Source organism: Saimiri boliviensis, chromosome 2 (genome assembly GCF_048565385.1).
Source record: "Saimiri boliviensis isolate mSaiBol1 chromosome 2, mSaiBol1.pri, whole genome shotgun sequence".
NCBI lineage: Eukaryota > Metazoa > Chordata > Mammalia > Primates > Cebidae > Saimiri > Saimiri boliviensis.
The window spans coordinates 185,424,874-185,442,036 of record NC_133450.1 but is presented as its reverse complement, the minus strand read 5'-3'; the positions used below and the strand labels follow the sequence as shown (position 1 = coordinate 185,442,036).

Sequence of the window (17,163 nt, the reverse complement as noted above, 5' to 3'; positions counted from 1 at the left end):
CTTGAGCCACCGCACCCGGCCAGATGAGCAGTAGTTCTTAACAGAGATCTTAAAATATTCAGTCAGTCATGCTGTAAACAAATGTGCTGTCATCTAGGCTTTGTTGTTCCATTTATAGAGGACAGGAAGAATGGACTGAGTATAATTCTTAAGGGCCTTAGGATTTCCAAAATGGCAAATGAGCATTGGCTTCAATTTAAAGTCTCCAGCTGCATCACTCCCTAGTAAGACAGTCATCCTGTCCTTTGAAGCTTTGAAGTCAGGCATTGACTTCTCTCTACCCGTGAAAGTCCTAGAAAGCATTTTCTTCCAGTAGCATCAAAGATCAAAGATCACTGATTACAGATGATAACAGATAATAATGAAAACATTTGAAATGTTGTGAGAATTACTAAAATTTGACACAGAGACATGAAGTGAGCACTTGCTATTGGAAAAATGGCACCAATAGACTTGCTTGACACAGATTTGCCACAAACTGTCAATTTGTAAAAAAAAAAAAGAAAAAAAAATGCAGTATCTGCAAAATGTAATCGAGTAGAGCACAAAGCAGGTATGCCAGTAGGTATGTGTTTCTAGAGGAAAAGAGGAGAGACAGGGATGGGCAAGTGGGACTAGTTCTGTGAAGAGGAATGGGAGGTAAAATTCGTACCACTGTGGGATTATGGTATGGTGAGTTTAACTTCAGGCCTGAGGGACTTGAGATGGAACAGGGTTGGGCAAGTTTCCAGGACTGGTGGATATTGTGGTACCCCCTAGCCACATGGAGTTATTTAACTTCAAGTTACATTTTTAAAATTTAAGTAAAAAATGTAGTTCCTCTGTTGTACTAGGTACGTTTTAGATGCTTGATTGTCATGTGGTGGGTAGTTTATTGGACAGCTCAGGTTTAGAACATTTCCATCATTGCAGAAAATTCTACTGGACAGTACTATTTGAGATTAACTGATTTCTGGCCTTGTGTGGTCTATCAGATCACTTGAGTTCTTTAAGGAATAGTCAGAATTTCTTTCTAACTAATCCCCTCAACTCTAGAATGAAAGATAGAGAGCTGGACCAGGTGTGGTGTCTCATGCCTGTAATCCCAGTACTTTGGGAGGCTGAGGCGGGTGGATTACCTGAGATCAGGAGTTCCAGAACAGCCTGGCCAACATGGTGAAACACCATCTCTACTAAAAATACAAAAAGTAGCCAGGCATAGTAGTGCATGCCTGTAACCCCAGCTGCTGGGGAGTCTGAGGCAGGAGAATCACTTGAACCTGTGAGGTGGAGTTTGCAGTGAGTTGAGATTGCGCTACTGCACTCCCAGCCTGGACAACAGAGCAAAACTCCATCTCAAAAAAAAAAAAAAAAAAAAGGTTTTGGGCTGAAAAATAGAGAATTGGGATCCATCTAGATGTGAGAATGGATGGGATTGCCCAAAGGGAGGAACAGAGCATTCCATCCTAAGAAGAGCCATAGAAGGAAGGGAGAGAGAAGGAAGGAAAGAAAACTGGGATAACTCTTATTATTACTCTCATGTAGAGAGTAAATACCATTTGATCATTCACTTAAATATTTATTGCATGCTTGCTGTATGCCAAGTATTAGATTAGGTGCTAGGGATATATTGATAAGCAAAAATGGGCATGACCTCTACTGTCATAGAGTTTTCAGTTTATGGAGTTTTACTGGAGGGACTGGATTGAAGATTCAGGAAGTCTCAGCCTTCTGGCACTTGGCATATTCTAAAACACTCCATTCCTCGAAGTTGGAATTGGAGGCTGAAATGGGCAAAGATATGATTTAAGGTTAGTTACATAACTGTTGTGCAGCCACTGCTTCTGCTTCTCAGGAATTAGTAAATAGGAACACCGTAACTTGAGAACTTTGGGGAATAAAGTATGTGTATTGGTGGAGGGCAGGAAGGGTAGTTCCTATTATCCTGCATCTGTCAGCCATGCTCTCTATTGCCTATTGGATTCCTCCCTGTCCCTTCTCAAAATCTGTTCTCTTCCTGCTTCTCTATTGTCAGTGTGAGTAGTCATTCACCACATGACATATTTCCCAATGCCTAGTGAAGACATACTTTACTTCTCAGCCTATTACCTACTCATTTATCAGTTTCCAGCAAGTGCAAACAGATGCCCCTTGGATGCATAGCATTTAAAAGTGGGACCTGCCCGTAGCACCATCAACATTTGAGGCTCCAGGTTTAGGATTTTAGATTTATAGCTGACTCTTGATGCACTTGTATCACCTCCTTCACAGAGACTTGCTGAACTGCCTTTTTGACCTCTCTGGCCCACATTATATTAACAGCCTCCTCACTAATCTCTGACTCTAGATTTCTCCATGCTAGACTGCCTACACACAGCTGTTAAGTGTTCTTTGGATTCTGTTGTTTTATCTCAGTGTGAAGCTCAAAACTTAGCAGTTGTCTCCTCTTGATTATGTTAAATCTAGACTTTTCAGCCTGGTATTCTTTCAACACCTCTTTCGTTTTCTTGTGACTCTCTGAGGCAGCTCCTCTGGTTAAGCCAACTAAGTCTGCTTTTTACCCTAACGTATGGCTTGCCATTGCTGAAATCTGTGCTGTCACTTGTGCTTTTTAAAATGGAATGGCCCCTCCCACTGTATGTCTTTTTTATCAGTCCCCTTGGCTCCTAGCCACCTCTAAACCAGGAGGTTTCTGGAAGCCTGTACTGGCTAATACAGGACTTTTAACCTCTTTATACTCACACTAATCTAATTTGAATTTGCATCTCCTCACCTGTCATTTGCTCACTTTGCCTTGCATTGTCTTGTCTTTGCAGATGGTTAATAAAACTGATTTTTAAAAATTGGGTTTCTTTTTTCATTGCTTATGGACACAAAACTTGTGCAGAGGGCGTAAGTACTGCCTTGACTGTAGGCAGCGTTTCCAGGAGAGGGGTGTTAGAGGCTTAAGCACTGATAAAGTCTGGAGTCTAGAGAGGCATCCGAAAGAGCTAGTTCTTTCTCTGCCCATAATTCCCTATTTCACCGCATTGGGTGATCTCATCCTGTCTTTTGCCTCAGCCTTTATGACATGTTGATGCCTCTCAAGTATATGCATTTAATCCATTCCCCTCTCCTGAGCTTCATACCCATATATCACAGCTTGACTCTTGGATCTTCCACAGGCAACTTAAACTTAAGTTCCACAGGCAACTTAATTACATTTCGATATGACATTGGTCCTTCTTCACCTTCCTTTTCATCCTCAAATTATGTCTCCTTGTGTATTTTTCATCTTGGTTAATGGGCATCTTCCAAATTAGAAGTCTTTGGTCAGTGTCTTCTTTTATTCCTTTGTCATTCCCCAAATGCCATCAGTGATTAAGTATATCTTCCAGATTACTCCTGGCTTTTCTTGCTCTCCATCCCCTTTGCTTTGGCCATTGTTGAGGCTTCATATCTCTTCTGAATTTCTTGTCTCTTTCTCTTTTACTGATAGTCTACATGGCCATAGGGTTGTTTTTCAAAAGAACATTAGTACTTCTGTTATTTTGCAGGTTGTGTATTGCACAAAATTGCCATGTTCACACTTTAGAAATTGTAGATTTGCATATTTATTATGACTGTCTCCTGGCAGATGGGAGTAAAATATGTTCTGACATCAGTATGTTATGACAATTAAGGAAGGAAAATCTAAGACACATAAAGACACCTAAGCATTAGAGAACATCTTTTTTATGTCCTTAGATCTCTGGCAGACAAACTCCTCATCCTTTAAAAGCCCACATAAATATCCCTTCCTCATGAAGCCTTTTAAAATATTCTCCACAAGTTAGTCAGTCCTTTTACTGGGCTAATGCCATATTAGGTTACTCTCTTCTTGTAGTGTTTATCACATTACATTGTAAATATTGGTATATGAATCTGTCTGTCCTATTGCACTCCAAGCTCCTCAAGGACTGGGACAATGTCTCTGTTTTATTCACCCTTTGACTTTCAATATGTAGTCTAAAGTCCAGCACATATCAATAAATGTGTAACAGGCCAGGTTTGATAGCTCATGCTTGTAATCCTTGCACTTTGGGAGGCCAAGGCAGGTGGATCACTGGAGGTCAGAAGTTTGAGACCATCCTGGCCAACATGGTGAAACCCCATCTCCACTAAAAATACAAAAATTATCCAGGTGTGGCAGGCACCTGTAATCCCAGCCTCTCGGGAGGCTGAGGCAGGAGAATCACTTGAAGCTGGGAGGCAGTGGTTGCAGTGAGATTTTGCCACTGCCCTCCAGCCTGGGGGACAGATTGAGACTCTGTCTCAAAAAAAAAAAAAAAAATTAAAAATATGTGTAACAAATATTTGATTGCTTAGCATGATTCAGGCAGGGAGGTAAAAATACTTACCCATATCATCTCATTTAATCTTCACAACAGCCTCCTGAGTCCCGTCATTACCATGGTTTGTAGGTGAGGAAATTGAGACCAGGGTGGTGAAGTCACTTGCCTTAAGACAAACAGCTGGTAAATCACATGTGTGGTGGCACTGGATGTGGCCCTGGAGGACTTGTGCTAGTGGATCTGTTTTTCTAGTTATTCTCTTGTTTTGTCCCTCAGAATGATGATGCGGGTGTGCTGGTTGGTGAGACAGGACAGCCGGCACCATCGAATCAGACTTCCACATTTGGAAGCAGTTGTGATCGGGCGTGGCCCAGAGACCAAGATCACTGATAAGAAATGTTCTCGACAGCAAGGTAACTGGTCACAGAAATGTGGAGATTCCTATTATATGGGATAGCGATAACCAAAGATGCATATTTTCTGGGTGCTCTTGATGGAAAATCTATCATCTGCCAAAAGTATAGCTCTGGAACTGGGCTCTTTGAGCCAACACCAAGGCCCTATTTATTCCTGATTCTACCTTCCCAGTGTGCTAATGTTCAAGGAAGGGCAGGTGAAGGTTGGGAGCAGCCAAGTTCATCCTGCTCCCATGGGACGGTGGAATTGAGTCCTGCCCTGCTTTCCCCAGGGACATTGCTCAATGGGCAGCAAGATGTAAAGTCTGGAGTCTACAGGTGAAACCATGTCTCTCTGAGGAGTGATAGGGTAGTGCCATCGTTTACATATTACCTCACGCAGAGAGTAACATCTTTATGAGACGATGGCATCTAGCACTTGTCTTAGAGTTTAATAACGTGAAAGTCCTTGCCTTCAAAAAAAAAAACCATATCATGTACCTTATTTTTCCTGTAAACATGTTCACTGCTGCCTGGAGTGTGATCCTCCACAGCAAAGTTTCCCTGCATCGGTAGCACTGATTATGATATTTCCTATATAAGGTAATCTAAGTGGAGGGATAAAAAGCCATGCTTGAGCTGGGTAGGCCCAAGATACAGAGGCAGCAGCTGCTTCTCTCTCTGTTCCCTTCCTCACAATAGCAACTGAAGGGGCATGTGTGTGGGGGGCACCCTGTCCTCTCTGGTGAACAGCTATAGTATCTCTTCTTTCCTCCCCATCAACTGCAGATACCTGTTCATTTATCAAAACAGGAATGCTTAATGTTACCACTTCTCACACATGCTCAGATTGTTCTGCCTCTACAATCATCTTTCTAGAACATTCTTACCACTCCTTCCACCCAAAATCAACTGAAGTTTTGTTTTCCAGGAATGTGTATTTTACTGCTTTTTCTTTTAAAGGCATCTAATAGTTGTTGTTGTTATTTTTCCAAAATAACTGTGGAAGCCTGATTTAATCCTTGGCCAAGAGCTTGTGTGAGAAATGGGTCTTTGTTTTTTCCTGAGACAGGGTCTCACTCTGTTGCCCAGGCTGGAGTGTGGTGGTGTGATCTTAATTTACTGCAACCTCTGATCCTCCCACCTCAGCCTTCCAAGTAGCTGGAACTACAGGTCCGTGGCACCACACCTAACTAATTTTTGTATTTTTTGTAGAGATGGTGTTTTGCCATGCTGCCCAGGCTGGAAGAAATGTGTCTTCTTTTCTGGCTGCAGAGTCTGTGATCCTGAGCAGGCCAGGGGTTCTGAAATAGGAAAACTTGTGGGGATTAATTGAAGCTGCCTCATAGGGATCTTGACAATAGCTAAGGGAGTATGTACACTGTTGGACATTTTATGGAAGGCTTTGAACCCTTAGAAATTGGTGGGATTTGGAGCTCCAGCCACCTGCATAACAAGTGATTACTAATAGGTCTTTAAGGAAACATCTGTTCAGCTGCCTCTTGTAGTGAAGCTTCATTGTTTTCCTTAGGGAAAATAGGAACAAGTGCCTGGTTCTTTGTTGCATTTGTGTTTAACTTTTTCCAATCTCTTTCAGTTCAGTTGAAAGCAGAGTGTAACAAGGGATATGTCAAGGTAAAGCAGGTAGGTGTATTTATAACTTGGATTTTCATTTTATACTTGATAATTTTCTTTTTTTTTTCGAGACGGAGTTTCACTCTTGTTACCCAGGCTGGAGTGCAATGGCGCGAACTCGGCTCACCGCAACCTCCGCCTCCTGGGTTCAAGCAATTCTCCTGCCTCAGCCTCCTAAGTAGCTGGGATTACAGGCACGCGCCACCATGCCCAGCTAATTTTTTGTATTTTTAGTAGAGATGGGGTTTCACCATGTTGACCAGGATGGTCTCGATCTCTCGACCTCGGGACCCACCCGCCTTGGCCTCCCAAAGTGCTGGGATTACAGGCTTGAGCCACCGCACCCGGCCTGATAATTTTCTTATACTGTTGACTTTAGAGTGTCTGTGCCAGCCAGTGAAGGCTTCTCTGTCATGTTTGGAAGTGATGGAAAAATATAGGTGAACATTAGGCAGGGTGCCTGGCATATAGTAAGTGGTTAACATAGCAGTGGCTATCTTACTACTGGTGCTATTGCTATTATTATAATCATTTTCTGATTGTTTATTCCACAGGTAGGAGTCAATCCCACCAGCATTGACTCAGTCATAATTGGGAAGGACCAAGAGGTGAAGCTGCAGCCTGGCCAGGTTCTCCACATGGTGAATGAACTTTATCCATATATCGTAGAGTTTGAGGAAGAGGCAAAGAACCCTGGCCTGGAAACACACAGGAAGAGAAAGAGATCAGGCAGCAGTGATTCTATGGAAAGGGATGCGGCCCCGGAAGCTGAGCCTAGTACAGGGATGGATCATGGGAGCAACCCTAGCCAATGCTCGGTGCCCCCAAAGAAAGGAAAAGATTTACCTGTCAAAAAGGTGAGGGTAGTGTGATTGGTAGATGATGTGGAGATGAAATGAAATATAATGACTGCTTAATTGTTTTGTACACTGTAAAGTTCAGAAATGCGGGAGGGGTTATTAACCATGACGAAAGAGTCACTTGTTTGTTGTTTGGATGAATTTTCCTTTATGTGCTTTTCTTTTAAATTCCTGGGGTAAGCCACTTGAAGATAGAGCAATAATGGCAGTGTGTACTTAACACTAATCAACTAAAATGGGTCAGTTGTTTGTGCATCTATAGAAGGTTTTCATAGATCATGTAATCCATATGCTGATGTCAAAGTGGAAAATTACTCAGGCTGTAGTTGGAATGAGAGAGGGCAAAGAAGGTATGACTCAGACTCTGACATTTCTGGCCTTCATCTAGAAAGCCAGCTGTAAATATAGGAAGGCTGGCTGGGTGCAGTGGTTCATACCTATAATCCCAGTGTTTTGGGAGGCCAAGGTGGGTGGATCACCTGAGGTCAGGAGTTTGAGACCAGCCTGGCCAACATGGTGAAATCCCATCTCTATTAAAAATACAAAAATTAGCTTGGTGTGGTGGTGCATGCTTGTAATTCCAGCTACTCAGGAGGCTGAGGTGGGAGAATTGATTGAACCTGGGAGGTGGAGGTTACAGTGGGCTGAGATCGTGCCATTGTACTCCAGCCTGGGCAACAAGAGAAAAAAAAAAAAAAGAATATAGGGTCAGATGCTCACACCTGTAATCCTAGCACTTTGGGAGGTGGAGGTGGGTGGATTACTTGAGGTCAGGAGTTCAAGACCAGCCTGGCCAACCCAGTGAAACTCCATCTCTACTAAAAAATACAAAAATGCCAGCTGGGCATGGTGGCAGGCACCTGTAATCTCAGCTACTTGGGAGGCTGAGGTGGGAGAATCACTTGAACACTGGAGGTGGAGGTTGCAATGAGCTAAGATGGTGCCACTGCACTCTAGCCTGGGTGACAGAGCAAGATTCCATCTCAAAAAAAAAACAAAAAAAAGAGAATATAGGAAGGCAGTGGAGTGACATAAAGGCAAGTGAACCTTGTTTAATTTTCAAAAACTAAGCTTATTTCCAAGTTTAGTTGGACTTTGCTATCACACAGTATTAACTATTGCCAAATTGAATTATTGGCATTTGCAATTTACATTGCTTTCTTTTTTTTTAAGGAATCACTGGGCCATTGGAGTCAAGGTTTGAAGATTTCTATGCAGGACCCCAAAATGCAGGTCAGAATACAATTTTGGAATTTCAGTACATTTCATATTGTAAATGACCACTCCACAGAGGTCTTAATTACAAATGAAATCAAAGGATATCAGTCATTCTGAATGAGATTCATTTTATTCGGCTATTCTGTGAGAACAAGAGGCTTTTCCCATTGGTAGTAAGGTAGCAACTGGAATTGTTTGGAGAAGTAGCTAAGTTCTTCAAATGAATATCCCCTCTGCCTGTCCCTTTTAAACTTCTGGGTACTTTAAGGGATGTTGCGTTAACCTTAGTGTGATTCTTTTCAGGGGAGCATCAGAGATAATATACCGTGACAGCAGTACTGTGCTGCCCTAGCATTAGCAGTCAGGCATCATCCTTGAGGAGCCCTTGAGTTCTGCTTCAGTTACATTCCTGGTTGACAAGGGGCAGGTCTAATAGAGCTCACTGGAATCCATGTGTGTGTGTCACATAGTCTGTCATGTTGGATTGGAGAAGGATGCTTTTGAATTTATGTATGCCTACAGAGATTTTACATCAAATCTTTGGGAACTATTTTGTACTGTGCATCTTCTGTGTTTTCTGGGTGGTGTGGTGGTTGAAAACAGACTCTGGAGTCAACTAGATCTGAGTTGGAATCCTAGATTTCTCTCTTAGGAACTATGTGACTTGTGCAAGACACTCAACCTATCTGAGTCTCAGTGCTCTCATCTCTTCAAAACTGGGCTACTAAAACCATTTGCCCAAGACTATGGGAATTAAGTGACTTAGTGAATGTGACAACCAGACCCACAGAAGATTCTTAGTAGATGTCTGTTTCCTTCTCTTGTGTCCCTCTGCTAGGTTTACAAAGATGAGCAGGTGGTGGTGATAAAGGATAAATACCCGAAGGCCCGTTACCATTGGCTGGTCTTACCATGGACCTCCATTTCCAGTCTGAAGGCTGTGACCAGGGAACACCTTGAACTCCTCAAGCATATGCACACTGTCGGGGAAAAGGTGATTGTAGATATTGCTGGGTCTAGCAAACTCCGCTTCCGACTGGGCTACCACGCCATTCCGAGTATGAGGTAAGCCATGTGGGTAGTGCTGGTGGCTCCTGGTTCTGTGCAGGTGGGCAGATAGATTCAGCCTGCGCTTGCTCAGGGTGCTGATGGCACTGAGGCCCAGGGAAGTGGGATGGAGTTTTTCCAAAGCAGGTGGGCTGAAGCTTCCATCTCTCTGCCTGACTTGCATGCAAGCTTTGAGTTCCCACTTCTGCATATAATTCAGTTAGATTTGGTTCTTTGTTTCTCTCAAAATATAAACCTTTGAGAGCCTAAAATATGAACTAGATGAAGCAGCTTAATTATCTTCAGATGAAGAATTGTGGTCAGTGGCTTTTATCAGATTCTTCAAAAGCATCTGTAACCCCGGAATGACTAAGGACCATTACTCTGAAGGAAACAAACATCATAGACTTCTGTAATGACAGCTTAGTATATCCCGGATTTGAAAATAAAACAAGAGAAAAGTGTAGAGTCTGTTTTCCTGTGGCTTATGCCCAGAAGGATTCAGAAAGGAATGATTGATTTTTTTTTTTTCAAAGAATACAAGCAAGATGGATCTCCATGATTCCTTTGATTTAAACAATAAGATGATGAGTCCAGATTTTAGAGTTTTTATTTTGTTTTTTAAAAACTGTGATAGAATATACATAACAAAATTCACATGTTAGCCAAGTAAAATGATTTTTCCTGTTGTAAGTGTACAATTCATTGGCATTACTATATGCATATTACTATGCAACCGTTAGGACCATCCATCTCTCGAACTGTTTTCTCTTTCCAAACTGAAACTCTGTACCTTAAATAATAACTTTACATTTCCCCTCCAACTCCTGGCAGCCACTATTCTTCTTTCCTTCTCTATGATTTTGACTACTCTAGATACCTCATATTAGTGGAATCGTACAATATTTATCCTTTTGTGACTGGCTTATTTTACTTAGCATAATGTCTTCAAGGCTCATCATGTTGTAACATGTGACAGGATTTTCTCTGCTTATTTTTTTTTTAACTACCAACACTCACTTTTCATTTAGGTGAATAATTATAACTTAGGTTACTGGCTACTTGACACAAATGAAATCTTTGTGCCAGACTTTCCCCTAGTCAATACTGATTCTTTTAAATTGAGGCATAGTTTACATGTGATATGGTACATAAGATGTATGGTTTGGTCAGTTTTCATAAGTGCATACAATCTTGCCACTATCATTCTGATTAAGATACAGGAGATGTCTATCCTCTCATCCCAGAAAGTTCCCTTGTACCTCTTTCTAGTCAATCCTCCTTCAAGGATTGCTCTTATTTCCTTCAGCATAGATAGTTTTTGTCTCTTCTAGAGCTACCATATATAAATGGAATCATACAGTGCATACTCTTTTTTGGTCCGCCTTTTTTGGGTCTGCATAATTTTGAGATTCATGTGTTATTATTGTGTATATCATGGACATATGTACTTTATTTTTTTTCCCCTTGAGTAAATGTTTAGGGATCCCAGCCTGGGCAAACATGGCAAAACCCTGTCTCTACAAAAAATAAAAAAAATTAGCCAGAGGAAGTGGAGCATGCCTGTATTCCCAGCTACTTGGGAGGTTGAGGTGAGAGGATCACTTGAGCCCAGGAGGTTGAGGCTGCAGTGAGCTGTGATAGTGCCACTATACTCCAGCCTGGGCAACAGAGTGAGACCCTGTCTCAAAAAAGAAGAAAAAAAAGAATCAGTGTTTGCAGATGGAATGGTTAGGTGGTAGGGTGGGTGTATATTGTGCCTTACTTTAAAAATATAAATATATTTTTATTGTTAAAGCCTTATTTGAAAATTTAGGAGTGAAGGTCACCCATAATCCTATTCCCTATTGCAGAGCCCCTGGCTAACATAGCCCTTAGCCACTAAGCCCTTTTCACATAGTGATTGATCATGGTGCTCATACCTTTTTCATACGATGAATGTTGCTGTGCTAAGGAGAATGCTCACAGCAAGAGCTGTGGTAGGCTGTGCCTCTCTATGTGAGGCAAAAGGAGCCAGTAAGCAAAGTTGTTACTCATATACCCTTTTCTATCACTCTCTATGATGTAATTTTGAATAAACATGTTAGAAAGGAAAAGGTGATAAGTAAAATAATTTTTCCTATTGTAAAAGTAATGTTTTCAATTAAGAAAATATAAAAAATTAAGTTTGAAGCAGAACAAAGAACTTCCATATACTACTGCTAACTAAACTATAGACCTTATTTGAACTTAACCCATTTTTCCTGTGTTGTTCTTTTTCTACTCCAGAATCTAATCTCACATTTCATTAATTTGTTCTTCCTTCTTAATCTCCCTCAATCTGTGACAATTCCTACTTTCCTGACTTTCATGACTTTGAACTTTTGATGCATACTGGTTAATTGTTTTTAAGATGTCTTAATTCGGGTTTGTCTAATTTTTTTCATGATTAGATTTTTAAAAAAATCACTGAAGTGATATTTCTGATTGTGTCTTTTTCAGTGTATCGGGGTGCATGATGTTGAGTTGGTTTATTACTGGTGATGTTAACTGTGATGATTTTGTTAAGGTGGTGTCTGCCAGGTTTCCATTTTCAAAGTTACTGTTTTTCTTTTTTTTTAAGTTGAATATTTTGGGGGAGATATTTTCAGACTGTGCTACTGTTTCTCCTCAAGCTTGCACCAGATGATTTTAGCATCTATTGGTGCATCTTGCCTGAAATAGTTACTGTATTGTATTTACTCTTTGGTGACTTTGTACTTCCTTCATCTAACTTATTAGTTGAAATTATTCTGTGTGAAAGAGCTGTTGTGTCTTTCTCATTAGTTATTTATTCAATTGCTTAATAGTATGGACTCATGGATTTTATTCTGTAGGTTATAATTCAGTACTGTAATTATTTTGTTTCTCAAATTGTTCAGCTTTGGTTATTGAAAGTCCCTTTAGGTCAACTCTTGTGTCACTTTGATATACTTCCAGCATCTTTTGGGCAATTCTTGATTTTCTGGCCCCACCAGATGTTCCAGGTTTATCTGGAATGAATCACTTCTCTAAAGAGACCTAGGTTTTTTTTTTTGTTTTTTTTTTTTTTGAGAATAGTATTTATAAACCAAGACTGGGCTCTAGGTTTCTGTGAGAGAAGTGGTTGATTCCAGGGTGCCCTTACTTCTAGGTCCTCTCAGCCAGTAGAGACAGAAATACATGTATGAGTCCTAACCCATACATGCAGACAGACAGACACACACACACACACACACACACCCCCTATAATTCTGTGTTTATCTACCTTTGTTTTTATGTGGAAAACCATGAGTTCATACTGATACCTCTGATGCCAGTCCAACTCTGTGAGTTTCATTCTTGTTTCCCTTTTTCCTTTTTTGTAACTGCTTTCCAGCAGTGAGAAACCTGGCTCTCATTAGTTACAATAAATTCATTTGCTTGTTCAGTCCTAGTGTACCCATGAAATAGTTACAGGATTCCCATACCACTGTGAGAAAGACACTTACTAACTAGAGTACAGTACTTGCCTGTAGTTCTTTTTGTCTTTAGCCTTTTGGTATCTAGTCAAAACACTGTTCTCCAAAGCTAGATTAGTTATTATATTTTCTTCCTCACTCCCTTTGTGTGGTTTCCTCATTCATTTGTAATACAGCTGTGCTTATTTATTACTGCCTATATTTCATTTTGGGTTCTGCATACGTATTGACTGATTTTGATTGTTTATTGGGAGAATGTGACATATTACTGATTTTAAGAGTGAAAGCTGTTATACAAAAAGGCATTTTACTTGGCTTAACAAGTCCAAAAGAGCACTCTTGATTTTCTTCCACAAACCTGCTTTTTCACCTAACCTTTTTTATCTCAGTAAGTAACACTGTCCCAAAACATGCAGCCCATTAATAAGTTCTGTGGGTTCTATTCCAAAATGTATTCAAAATAGGATTGCTCCTTGCCATCTCAGGTGCTACAGCTCAGCTTTAGTGTAAGCTGTGATTTTCTGGTCTAGACTGCTGTAGCAGCCGCCCTAACTGGTCTCTCCATGTCCCTCCCTACTCTTCCTACAGTCCTTTCTTCACACAACAGGCAGAGTGATCTTTTAAACGTATAAATCAGGTTGCCCCTCTGTGCTTGCTTGGTTTGTGAGGAAGGGCGCAGCACAGCCTGTCAGGAGCACTGAAGCTTGCTTCTTGCCATCCTGTCCATCTCAGCTTTACTTACTTCTCACCTCCAGCTGGCTAGGTGTGGGGAAGACCTGCCAGAGCCACAGAGGATGAGGTGGTTCCCATAGCCAAGAAGATGGACAAGATGGTTGCAGAAGAATGTAGCTGGAGCATTGGATTTGCCAAAGGAGCTTAAAAATATTCAGCCTCTTGAGTAGCTGGGATTACAGGCGCCTGCCACCACGCCTGGTTAGTTTTTTGTATTTTTAGTAGAGACAGGGTTTCACCATGTTGGTCAGGCTGGTCTCGAACTCCTGACCTCAAGTGATCCACCTGTCTCAGCCTCCCAGAGTGCTGGGATTACAGGTGTGAGCCACCCGACTCGGCCACATTTTCAAAAGAATGAATTTAACGATAATAAAATAGGCCCACTTTTTGTGGTCTATTTTAAAATTTGTAATTCAAGGTTTTTGTTGTTTTTTAAGAAAGTGTAAATTAGATAATAGCACTCTTTGGTTGAAAATTCTTCAGTGGCTTCCCGGTAGATTCAGAATAGAATATAAACCCCTTGTTGGCCTTTAAGGCCCTTTATGATCTGGCTCTTGCCATGTCTCTGCTGCTTGGCACCAACAATTCAGGCCATACATTTGGGCTGTATTACCTTCTTTCTGTTTCTTGGTTGCACTGAGCTGTTCCTCATCTCAGAGCCCTTGCTCTTGGCCTCCTCACTTTCTGAGACACTTTTCCCACAGACCTTGCTTGCCTGGCTGCAGTCTCAGTTCAAGTCACTTCCTGGGAGATGCTTTCCCTGAACGCTTTTAACTATTAAAAGAGGCAACTTCTACCCCCCAGTACTCTATCCCGTTTTCCTTATTTTTCTTAGCAATGTTAACTCTTTGAAAGTTTTTTTCTGTTTATTTAACTGCTTACTTACTATTTGTGTTTCCTCATTAACATACAATTTCTATAAGGGGAGAGGCTTTTCCCATTTTGTTTCTTGATAAAGTCTCAGTGCCTGGAACAGTGCTTGGCCCTAGTACATACTTATTGAGCATTAAATATGCTTAAGTAAATGAATGATTCAGTTGAATTAAATGGACACACTATCAATACAAAGAGTGTGAATACAATATATGAATTGAGTATGACTTAATTATTTTGATTAAGTCATAGTTGTTAAAGAGTTTAATGCCCAGTTTTTTTTTCTTTCAACTAGCCATGTACACCTTCATGTGATCAGTCAGGATTTTGACTCTCCTTGCCTTAAAAACAAAAAACATTGGAATTCTTTCAATACAGAATACTTCCTAGAATCACAAGGTAAACAGTGTTCTTTGGTTGTCACATTTGTTTCATTTTCATTTTCTGAGCTGTTCTTATATTTGATTCGATTGTTTCCCTGAATAACAACCTGACCTAAAAAACCTATGTACAACTTTGTGTTCCCTATAAAGGGAGCCGTATGAAAAGAAACTGGATGATTTGGATTGTAGTATTATTGCCACTTTGCTGTGAGTTGCCTTCTTGGGGGACCTCGAAAGTTATTTTGTCAGGGTCAGTGTTTTATTGTGACAACAGGGGGCTTAAAGGCTGTTGTGAGAATTATTGGAGTTCATGGATAAGAAAGCTGTGGACCGTTCTTTATCTCTTCTGCCATCAGTTGGGTGGGAGATTTGGGGTTCCCTCATATCAGGAATGGTGAAATAGCAGGGGGAAGGCTTCGCATATGTAGAAGAAAGCATTTCCTGGTATGTATACTGTGGAGCTTAAGCATTGCTGGGGTGTTCACAATGGCAGCTGTCGTTTTATCAGGGGCCAACCAGAGGTAAAGCACTGTGATAAGCTCTTGCCAGAGTAACATGGATTGCCTAGAGTGTGTCCTGAAGGAGTATATTATTTCAAAGGTAGGTTTCTCGTATTTATAATCTGATCAAGCTCATTTTGCCTGAGGTAAGTCTAAACTCAAGCTTATGAGCTTTAGAGTACCTGGCCTAGCATACTGATTGGAGTCATTGTTTTGATTTCTTTCTTTCTTTTTTTTTTGGGTAACTCATGTTGGTTTTCCAGAGTAGCTGGGACTTGACTTTTCTTCCTTGCTTGCAGCTGTGATCGAGATGGTACAAGAGGCTGGTAGAGTGACTGTCCGAGATGGGATGCCTGAGCTCTTGAGGCTGCCCCTTCGTTGTCATGAGTGCCAGCAGATGCTGCCTTCCATTCCTCAGCTGAAAGAACATCTCAGGAAGCACTGGACACAGTGACTCTGCAGAGTCTGAACTGCTGCTGCGAGCGTGGCTGATTGGAGCAAACTGCTGGCACCCATTCTGGGTTGCTTGTGAACTTCTACTCACTTCCTAAATTAAAACATGCAGCTGTTTCTCAATGTTTTTTCTATTATTGAGTGGTCACAATGTAGAATGGCTCAAAGTAGTTCAGGAGTTAGGAATTTGGGTTTGTCGTAGATGTGTTCTTTAGTGAGGGTGGATGGAATATACCTGACCCACCATCTTCAGGACCCATGAGAAGTCTGACCAGTGGGAGCAAAGCCATGTTCACATTGATCTAATGCATAGTATGGACGCAGTGGGCTGGTTATATATTTCTGTTTCTTAGATTTATCCTCTACCTCTGTAGGCATAGACACCTTTTAAGCAGAGCAGCTAGAGTGGCCTCTTGTTTATCCTGAAGATAATGATGGGTCTTGTTTTCTGTTAGTCTTTTGTGATTCTTTCCCCTTCCTTCCTGGGGAGGCTTAGTTTGTCCAGCCTTTCCATGCCCTTCTATCCCAGATCACCTAAATACTCCCTTCTCAGGAATTCTGTCTCATCAGTTCTTCACTGTGAGCAAAGAAGCCAGATGAGGGTGTGGGGGGTGGAGTTTTCTTCTAAATCAGGGGTTCCTGGATGGTGAGGAAACACTCAGCCACATGTTCATTATGATTCAGCTATGAAGTCGTCTTGGACCTGTTGTCTAAAAATAAAGTTAATTTGTTTGAGGCTCTCTCTTAAGTAGGTGACAACTGTGGAAGTTCCGCTGACAATCACAGCGGACATTCCAATGCATGAAAAGGTTGTTGGTGAATGAAAAAGTTGCACAGAGCCACTACTTTATTTTTCCCTGAGAACAAGTTTGGGTGAAACAGTTGTATTTAGTTGTTTTTTGGGATAATATTTGAACTAAAGGAGAAGGGAAAACTAAAACGTTGTTTTTAATCAAATTGTGGATATATTTGGGGATGTGACTTTTCACTCAAATTTTAGGAAAAAGAAAACACCCTTAACAAAAGCTTCTTCTGGAGAGAAAAAGCCTCAGTCCATAGAAACATTTGACCTCAATGTGTTTTACAAGCAAGTTGCCCCAGTGGTGACTTAGTGAGCATGGGTATAGTAATAATTACATAATTAATGATCATAGCATCTCACATTTGTCTCACTCCCATATGCCCTGCCTTATGCTAAACACTTTGCTCACATGATCTCATTGAATTCTCACTGTACACAACTCTATGAGGGTAGGTACTATTGTGATGCCCCTTTAATGGATGAGGATCTAATATTTCATAATGGGTCCTGGGCAC

The 17,163-nt window shown here is 41.1% G+C and overlaps 1 protein-coding gene across 8 annotated transcripts in view; it reads left to right on the top strand.

Annotated features, from left to right (window-relative positions):
- The window catches only part of APTX (aprataxin), a 38,999-nt gene extending 23,030 nt beyond the window's left edge, over positions 1–15,969 (top strand). For 5 of the 8 annotated variants that reach the window (XM_074394965.1, XM_074394963.1, XM_074394964.1 and 2 more), the window contains 7 exons: positions 4,569–4,705; positions 6,285–6,335; positions 6,881–7,179; positions 8,356–8,415; positions 9,239–9,465; positions 14,806–14,909; positions 15,693–15,969. In XM_074394965.1, coding sequence (XP_074251066.1) covers positions 4,570–4,705; positions 6,285–6,335; positions 6,881–7,179; positions 8,356–8,415; positions 9,239–9,465; positions 14,806–14,909; positions 15,693–15,847 — 1,032 coding nt within the window. In that variant the 5' untranslated portion in view covers position 4,569 and the 3' untranslated portion in view covers positions 15,848–15,969. The remainder of the gene's footprint in view (positions 1–4,568; positions 4,706–6,284; positions 6,336–6,880; positions 7,180–8,355; positions 8,416–9,238; positions 9,466–14,805; positions 14,910–15,692) is intronic. The other 3 variants (XM_074394968.1, XM_074394969.1, XM_074394967.1) reach the window with 1 other exon arrangement.
- Positions 15,970–17,163: the final 1,194 nt, after the last annotated feature.